General features: G+C 37.9%; 1 protein-coding gene across 4 annotated transcripts in view; it reads left to right on the top strand.

The window, feature by feature from the left end:
• Nucleotides 1-9623, top strand: part of Lyst (lysosomal trafficking regulator) — a 200316-nt gene that overhangs the window by 39962 nt on the left and 150731 nt on the right. For all 4 annotated transcript variants that reach the window (XM_008847035.3, XM_029570379.1, XM_029570378.1 and 1 more), the window contains exon 2: nt 3926-4124. In XM_008847035.3, the coding sequence (XP_008845257.1) occupies nt 3933-4124 (192 nt within the window). In that variant the 5' untranslated portion in view covers nt 3926-3932. The remainder of the gene's footprint in view (nt 1-3925; nt 4125-9623) is intronic.

Here is a 9623-nt window from a genome sequence, read left to right as displayed (position 1 = left end):
AAATTGAGGAAGACATCAGAAGATGGAAGGACCTCCCATGCTCATGGATTGGAAGAATTAATATTGTGAAAATGACCATCCTACCAAAAGAAATATATAGGTTCAATGCAATATCAATCAAAATCCCCATCACAGAATTAGAAAAAAAAATCCTTAAATTTGTATGGAAGCACAAAGACCCTGGATAGCCAAAGCAACCCTGAGCACAAAGAGCACCACTGGGGGGATTACTATACCAGATATCAAAGTATGCTACAGAGCCATAGTCATAAAAACAGCATGGTACTGGCACAAAAACAGACACATACATCAATGGAACGTCATTGAAGATCCAAACCTGAGTACGTTTCAGCCACCTGATATTTGACAAAGGTACCAAGAACACACAATAGAGGAAAGACAGCATCTTCAACAAATGGTGCTGGCAAAACTGGATCTCCACCTGTAGAAGAATGAAACTAGACCCTTATCTTTCACCTTGCACAAAAGTCAACTCCAAATGGACCAAAGACCTCAAAGTGAAACTGGAAACCCTGAAACTATCAGAAGAAAATTTTGGCTGTAACTTACAGGATATAGGTGTAGGAAAGTATTTTCTAAATCATACAGAAGTTGCTCAGGAATTAAGGCCAGCAATCAATAAGTGGGACCTCATTAAACTAAAAAGTTCCTGTACAGCAAAAGAAACAATCCAACAGTTTTAAAATCAAAAAAAAAAAAAAAATAAAAAAAAAAAAAAAAAAAAAAAAAAACAAGAAACAAAATGACACAATTAAAAACTGGGTTAAAGAGCTAAACAGGGAGTTCTCTAATGAATAGAGATGGCTCAGAAACATCTCAAAAAGTGTTCAACATCATTAATAATTAGGGAAATTCAAATTAAAACTACCCTAAGGTATCACCTTACCCAAATCACAGTGGCTAGGACCAAGAGAACAAATGATATCAAATGCTGGTGAGGATGTGGAGAAAGGGGAACAGTCATTCACTGCTGGTGGGATTGCAAACTTGTGCAGCCTCTATGGAAAACAGTGTGGAATTCTTAAAAAAATAAAAATGAGGGGCTGGAGAGATGGCTCAGTGGTTAAGAACACTGGTTGTTCTTGCAGAAGACCTAGGTTCAAATCCCAGCACCCACATGGCAGCTGACAACTGTCCATAACTCCAGTCCCAGGGGATCTGACAGCTTCTTCTGACCTCCGCAGGAATTGCACAACACAGGTGCACTTACCTACATGCAGGCAATACATGCATACACACAAAGTAAAATAATAAAAAAAACAGCTAAAAATGAACCTACCATATGACTCAGTTATACCACTCCTGGGCATATACCCAAAGGACTCATCCTATTGTAGAGACATTTGTACAACCATGTTTGTTGTTGCTCTTCACAATAGATAAGAGATGGAAGCAACCTAAGTGTCCCTCAGCTGACGAGTGGTTAACAAAAATGTGGTATATTTATACAATGGAGTTCTATTCAGCAGTAAAGAAAGATGTAATAATGAAATTTGCAGGTAAATGGATGGAACTAGAAACTGTTACACTAAGTGAAGTAACAGGGACCCAGAAAAACAAACGACATATATTCTCCCTCATGTGGCTCCTAGGACCAAATCCTTTTAAATTCCAGGTCCTTTTAATAAGATGATGCTATACAGCAGTCCCTTCTGCATGAAATAACTACCATCATCACGACTTTGGCTGAGCATGATTGCTAAACATAGTCACAATTGAGCTTGTTGACAGTTGTGCTCATTCATTAAAGGAGGGCCCAGCAGGGTCACTGAACCCTCCCCTGAGTATCCAGCCACTCTTTCCAGCCAACTAATCCAGCCTTGGAAGACAAAAGAAAAATGAGGAAGAACCCAATAGAGGGATGCTTTTGGAAGCCCTTGTCAAGAAACTCCAATAGACTCTCATATGAACATTTGAAAATTGCCCTGTTCTGACTTTTTTCTAGTTCCCTGTCTAAAATTTGTAATGCTAATTACTCTTGCCTTTACTTCTTCACATCTAGTTGTGATACAAGGCCTTTCTTTTCCCCTTAGAGATAAGAGTTATGCAATTTGGGAGTCTTTTAGATAGACCTACTGAAGGGGTACTCCAATTGCCTCACCCTGCGTCCCTGTTAAGCATGGAAGAAACCAGAGCGGTCTGTGTCCCGACTCCCTATTGGCAATTTGGGTAACGTCTTCAGAGGATGGCATGATAAGAGTAGGAGGTAGAAATTGGCTAGGCAGTTAGGGTGAAAAGGCCCCAAAGAAATGTAGCCAGTTTCTTGGCTAAAAGTCAAAATGTCCTTGGGCCCGTTAGCAACATACTCTGTTCCAAAGGCCAAAAATGTCAAAAGTATTTGGGAGTTTGTATCTAATCCTTAAAAGATTTTAGGGTTACGTCTTCAGAGGGGGCTATGTTGGAGGGGAGGAAGTGGGTATGGATTTCGTCAAAACACTATATACATATATGAAATTCTCAATCAAGTTTTTGTAAAAATTTTGAAAAACAAAATTACTGTATGGCCGGGCGTGGTGGCGCACACCATTAATCCCAGCACTTGGGAGGCAGAGGCAGGCAGATCTCTGAGTTCAAGGCCAGCCTGGTCTACATAGTTCCAGGTCAGCTGGGGCTACAGGGAGACCCTGTCTCAAAAAGACCAAAAATAAAAAATAAAAATTACTGTATGATCCAGCAGTTTCACTGCTAGAGCATACCACACAAACTTGAAAGCAGCGCCTTCATGAGATACTCCCATGCACATGTCTCCCAACAATACTGCCTGTAATAGTTGAAGTATAGAAGCAAGACAAACACCACCAACGCATGAGTGAATAACCAAAATGTGTGTACCTGTTAAGGAATATTATTCAGTCTTACGAAGGAATAAAATACTGAGCTGTGCCATAGGGCGAAATAACATTGAGGAACTTATGATAGGTGAAGTAAGCCAGCTACAAAATGACAAATATTCCATAATTTCATTTATATGGGAAGACAGAATTCATAAACACAGAAAGTAGAGTGGTGGCTGCAAAGGTCTGGAAAGAGGAAAATGGGGAATTATTATTCAGTGGGTTTGGAATCAGTTCAGCAAGGTGAAATGAGTTCCACAGATGGATAGTAGGATAATTTTCACAGTAATACGGATGTACTTAGTGCCACAGAACTGTACACTTAAAAGATAGCTAAGGTGGTAAACTTTATACTATATGCATTTCATCAGTTTTTATTACAAGATAAAAATCAGTAATAAATTTTTTAAAAGATAAGCTCTTTTGAAAATGTAGACATTATACTGTTTCTGACTTTTCTGAATATTTGTACATTTTTCTTTATATACTCCTCCCATCTGTTTTACCTTACTGTTTTCCTTAATCTTAAAATGCCACATCACCTTTTACTAGAGTAAATGTTTAGTAAGAAGCCAGTGGCTTAGATTCAGGAGCTGATGTTCTTCAGTTTTTACTTACCTGACAGGAACCCCTGCTTCCTGGAGTGTCGGGAGGTTAGGTCAGTGACTGGACTCTATCAAGTGAAAAATAGTTTGTAACAGTTTAAAAGATCCATTTATCTGTTTTAAACCTGTAAAGCAAGAACTATTTCCTAAGTAACAGTCTATTTTCATTCTACATAAGCAAGAAAGTCAGCCCTACCCTAACTGCCACTGCTCACTGGTGCCTTCTCTAGATTGTCACTTACCCTGCTTGACTGTGCACAGGCGTTGCAAACCTCAGCTTGGTACTGCCAGACAGGAATGACCTAATGACCTAATGAGGTCAGAGCTGTGCCTGAGAATAGCAGAGCTGTGACTAAGGGCTAATACCCCCAAATTTTGCCAATCTTTTGTCAATCAAAATCACATAGGTTTTAAAGTAAATTTATATTCCTTTTTCTAATCTTTCTGGTTCTGTTCATTTTACAGCTCTGTCATGAGCACCGACAGTAACTCATTAGCACGTGAATTTCTGATTGATGTCAACCGACTTTGCAATGCAGTGGTCCAGAGGGCGGAGTCCAGGGAGGAAGAAGAGGAGGAGACACACATGGCAACCCTTGGACAGTACCTTGTCCATGGGCGAGGATTTCTGTTACTTACCAAGCTGAATTCTATCATTGATCAGGTAACATTTTTCATGTCAAAGAATTGTTCATCAGTATGTTATTGTCGATTATCAATTTGTAACTTATAGATTACATACTTTCTGAGAGCCTCTGAGTTAGTCTTTTATGTCACTCCAACAAAACAGTAGCACCATTTATGACTATTTTTTACTTAGATACTTTTCACACTGTCTGAACTATCTTAGATTTATAAGTAGCCTTTTTTCTAAAAAGGTTTCATATATATGCTTTTTACTCTAATGTCAGCAAGATTACCATGAATTTGCACTTTCAGTGAAGAGAAAATGCATTTTTTAAATGTTTAGTATGGATTAGCTCTAGGAACATTCAAATTCCGGAGTGAAACCCTCCTTTGGCTTGTGCTCATCTAGGATTTTTGTTTAATACATTTTTTTCTTTTTTTTATCTCTCTCTCTCTCTCTCTCTCTCTCTCTCTCTCTCTCTCTCTCTTTGAAACAGGATCTTGCTATGTAACCCTGGCTGGGCTACAAGTCTTGATCCTCCTGCCTTAGCTCCCTGTGTGCAAGGAATACAGGTATGTACTATGTCCAGATTCTCTTATTAAAGATACTGTGTAAATAGTACCAGGAATATTAAGTACTCGCCAATAAATCTAATCAAATATGTATAATGCTTCTGCATAGAATTCTATAAAACATTATAGGAAACTAATGGAGGTCCAATTAAGTAGAGTGAAACTGCCTAGTATCATTCAGGTCATAACAGCAGCAATAGTTTTTCTTGTGATAATATTTTGTCATTTTTTAGGACTAGCCTTTCTAAGTGAATTTTAAGTGGTAATTTAGAGTTTTGTGTTTCACTGACACAGGCTTATGGGCCATACACCATTTTTTGTGAGTCTGTTCAAGGCTATTTGTTTGTGAGAAGAGGCTATTTGTTTATTATCCAGTTGTAACAGTTCTTCATTGTGCTGCACACAAGTCTATTGGACTACATATTTTCTTTGTAAATATGATAGAGCGTGTCATGAAATAGTCTTTTTAAAAATATTTATTATTTTTGTTTTATGTGTATGAGTGTATTGCCTGCATGTATATGTGAGTATACCCGTGTTGTGCGATGCTGTGGGGGTCAGAAGAGGGCTTCGGATTCCCCTGGAACTGGAGTTAAGGATGGTTCATAGCCGCCATGTGGGTGCTGGCAATTGAACCCAGGTCCTCTGCAAGAGCAGTCAGTGCTCTTAACTGCTGAGCCATCTCTCCAGCCCCATGAAATATCTTTTAATCTATACTAAATGATTAAAATTATTCAGGCTATAACTGCAGTCATATTTTTTCTCATGTAATAATTTTCACTCCTTCCCACTCAGTCACTTTTTGAGTGTCTACAACAGTGAGAGTGCACACAGTAGGTGCTGTCTTGGAGTGCGGGTAAATGGTGTGCCATGTTAAAAACCATTTGATTGTTTCAGTTAGGAATTGGAGAATGATAATTTGTCTTTAAGGGAAATCCTCATTGAAGCTGGAATCATCACACTAGACGCAAAACTGCACATTGCAGGGCAAACCATAGATTTTGTCTAAATAGGGCATTTCTTAGTGTTTTGGGAAAAAGGTGATTTAAGCCCTTCTCCAATCACTGCAGACCTTTTTGCTTCACTAATATTTAATATAAAGAAATAAGCAGATTCTCTATTGAGATAAAATCAACATAAAGTAAGTGCACATATGTAAAGTTTATAGTCAGATGAATTTTGACAAATATAAATCACCACGCAAACACCACTGCATTTTGTGTTTTGTCATGCCTCCCTTAGACAGCCTTTGTCCTTTGCCTACTGGAAGACAACTGCTGTGCTGATGGCTAGCATGCATTGAATTATATTTCTGCTCTTCTAGAACGTCACATCAGTGGACCATGCAGGCTATCCCCTTGTGACTCTGAGATTGCTGTGTCCATGATGTTGCATGAGTCGGTCATTCAGTACTTTTTGCCTGATTGTTTTGTTGTGTGCATTTACCACAGCTTAATTGTCCACTTGCTCTCTAACCATTTGAACTGTATGCATTTGGTTATTATGAATGGAATGCTACAGGCATTCTTCTAAACCTTTGTGTGGTTATGTTTACATCTCCTTGGGCATGCAGGTACTGGGCAAAAGAATAGGTATTTGCAGAACTTTATAGGAACCTGAAAGCTGTTTTTCAGAGCGGATGTGCCATTTTTTATTTTCTTTCTTTTTTTAAATTTTTTTTATTTTATGTATATGCAATTATTGCATGCATGTAGGTAAGTGCACCATGTCGTGCAATACCCCTGGAGGACAGAAGAGGCTGTTGGATCCCCTGGAACTGGAGTTACAGACAGTTGTTAGCTGCCATGTGGGTGCTGGGATTCGAACCCGGGTCTTCTGCAAGAACAATCAGTGTTCTTAACTGCTGAGCCATTTCTCCAGCCCCCATTTTTTATTTTCACTACTCATTTTCAGTGATGCCCAATATGGTAGCTAGTGCCGAACTCTATATATTCTTTTGTTTTACATGTAAATAGCTATGGTGAAGTATAACTTATAAATTAGACTCAATAAAACATTAAAAATAGTTAATAGAGGAGTTTTGACACTAATTTCTAATAAAAGTCATTTAAAATTTGTGAGTTTTTGGCTTGAAATTAAAATTTTGTTGTTGTTGTTTTACTGTGCTTGACTGGGTAACCAAAACCACAGAAAGTAAAACCACGGATAAGGGAACACTACTATAAATTTTTTTGTGAATGTCTAAGCTTTGTACCATTTTTAAGGTCAAATTTTTGTCCTTATGTGTTTATTAGGGATAGAACTTTTTGTTAGCTTTCAAACACTTTCTTTATGGCTTTCCTGTTCTTCTTTTTTTCTTCTTTTTCTTTTTTAAGAAAAGGTCTTTAGGCAGTTCAGACCTGCCTCTTAATTCCCATCCTCCTACTTTGGCCTATTCAGTGCTAGAGTTACAGGCCTGTTCTGCTGTGCCTGACTGCCCTTTTCATTTCTTAAGTGTTGTTTGTTTGTTTGTTTTAAAGTGCTGGGGATCAAACCTAAGGACTCTTAGATCTTAGACAATCACTCTGCCATTGAACTATACCCCAGCCTCAGTGATATTTTCAGAGTAGAGCTTTCTCTTTTATAGTGGTGTTTTATGTTCTAAGAAATATGTGTCTTGCAACCTCAAAGTCGCAAGATATTCTCCTTTCTTCTTAGCTATTTTATTTATGCATTTATGCACTTATTTTAGTACTAGGGATAGAAGCCAGAGTCTCATGCGTGCAAAATAAGCATTCTACTGATTGAGCAATGTTCTCAGTCCTTCTAAGCCTGTAGCTGTTATTTTTAACTTAGATCTGTGTTCTACTTTGAATTAGTATCTGTGCAGGGTGTTTTAGGTTAGGGTTTCTCCTTCCCTCCATACTTAATGATGTATAGCATCATTCCTAAAAGCCTGTTCTTTCCTTGCTGAAAACATTGGTGACTTTGAACACCCCAGTTTACTATACGTTTAGGGGTTCTCTCTGGATTTTCTGTTTTGTTCACTAATCTGTTATCTATTCATTTACCAGTACTGCACTATCTTGATTACTATAGTTTTTAATAAGAGTAAATCTAAGCTGGGTGTACCACATGCCTTCCCAGCACTTGGGAATCAGAGGTAGGAGGATCTCTGTGAATTCGAGGCCAGCCTGGTCTACATAGTGAGTTCCAGAACAGCTCGGGCTACAGGGAGACCCTGTCTCAAAAAGACAAAAAAAAGAAAGAAAAAGAAAAAAAAGAATCTAGAGGGCCAGCAAGATGACTCAGAGGATTAAGGCACTTGCCACCAAGCCTAATGACCTGAGTTCAGTCCCTGAAACCTACATGTTTGGAGGAGAGAACTGATTCCCACAGGTTATCCTCTAACCTCTAGACACACTGACGTTATAAACACCTCTCCCCAAATAAAGAAATAAATGTAAAAAGGAAAAGTAAATCTGGAAATCAGGTGATGTAAGCTCTCCAGTTTTATTCTAATTTTTAGCAGTGTCCATTCTGTCTCCTTTGGATTTCTGTATAAATTTTATTCAGTGTATCATTTCTGTGAAGATACTCAATATGCTTTCACTTGGAATGGCATTGAATACAAAAATCAATTTGGAAAGAGTTTACGCTATTGACTTCTCCCAATCCATGAATATGTTATAAATCGGTTTATTTGGATCTTCCCTGATTCACTGCAGTATTATGGTTTTCAGTGTAGAAACCTTGTACAGGTTTTATTAGGTAGGTTCAATAGTTTTATTTAAAAGTTTTGATTTTCCTATTTGTTACTTAGAGGAATACAACTGGTTTTTTTGTTTGTTTGTTTGTTTGTTTGTTTGTTTGTTTTGTATACTGATCTCTGTCCTGTGCCTTTGTTAAATTCATTTATTAACTCTTGAAATTTTTCTGTAGAGTCCCTGGGATTTTCTGTGTAAGCAATCATGTTACCTGTGAGTAATGATAGTTTAGTTTCTTTTCCAGCTTTTATACCTTTTATTTTGTTTTCTCAACTTTTTGCACTGGCTTCTAGCACAAAGGCAAATGGAGTGGTGGGTAAAAGTAGACTTCCTGCCTTGGGTCGGGCCAAGGAGAAGTATGCCTGCTTACCATTGAATGTGGTTAGAGCTCAGGGCTTGTTAGTTCTTTGATCAGAATGAGGAAGCACTCTTCTAGTCCAAGGTCACTGAGAGTATACTTAATGGATGTTGAATTATGTCAAATGTGTTTTCTGCATCTGTTGAGACTATCGTATGATTTTCCCTTTTAATTCCCTCAATGTGGGTGAAGTATATGGATTTTTAAAAAATTTTTATTTATTTCTATTTTATGTGTATAAGTTATTTTGCCTGTGTGTATATAAGTGCAGTGCCCGTGGAGGCCAGGAGAGGGTATCAGATCCCCTGAAACTAGAGTTATGGACAGTTGTTAGCCTCCATGTGGGTGGTAGGAATTGAACCAAACCTGGGTCCTCTGCAAGAGGAGTCAGTGTTCTTAACCACTTGAGTGATCTTTCCAGCCTCCAGATGAATGGTTTTTTGTTTTGTTTTGTTTTGGTTTGGTTTATTTCAGGGGGAGGTAGGGTAGGGAGGCTGTTTTGTTTTGAGACAGGGTTTCCTTGTAGCTCCACTTGAGCTAGAACTCACTATGTAGACCAAGCTGACCTCAGTCTCACAGAGATCTTCCTGCCTCTGCCTCCTGAGTGCTGGGTTTAAAGGTATGTGCCACCATGTGATCATTGCCACTGACTAATGAATAGTTTTTAAATTATGAACTAAATTTGAGTTTTTAGGATAAACCCCACTTGCTCAGGATTTATTAGAGATAATCAGTTTAATCTGTTCATAAAGAAAAATTACTCTTTAAATGGCAAAAATAGCTTTTTAATGGTTATAAATTTGAAGTTTACATTCATTTTGTATAAGCTTTCTTTCTTTCGGGGGTTGTTGAATTTAATTTTTTAAAAACATTTTTATTGAGTTTTGCTATTTTATTT

This window comes from Nannospalax galili, unplaced genomic scaffold, assembly GCF_000622305.1.
Source record: "Nannospalax galili isolate Female #2095 unplaced genomic scaffold, S.galili_v1.0 scaffold1463, whole genome shotgun sequence".
In the NCBI taxonomy this organism is placed as follows: domain Eukaryota; kingdom Metazoa; phylum Chordata; class Mammalia; order Rodentia; family Spalacidae; genus Nannospalax; species Nannospalax galili.
The sequence above is the reverse complement of the archived record's forward strand: the minus strand, read 5'-3'. Positions and strand labels throughout refer to the sequence as shown.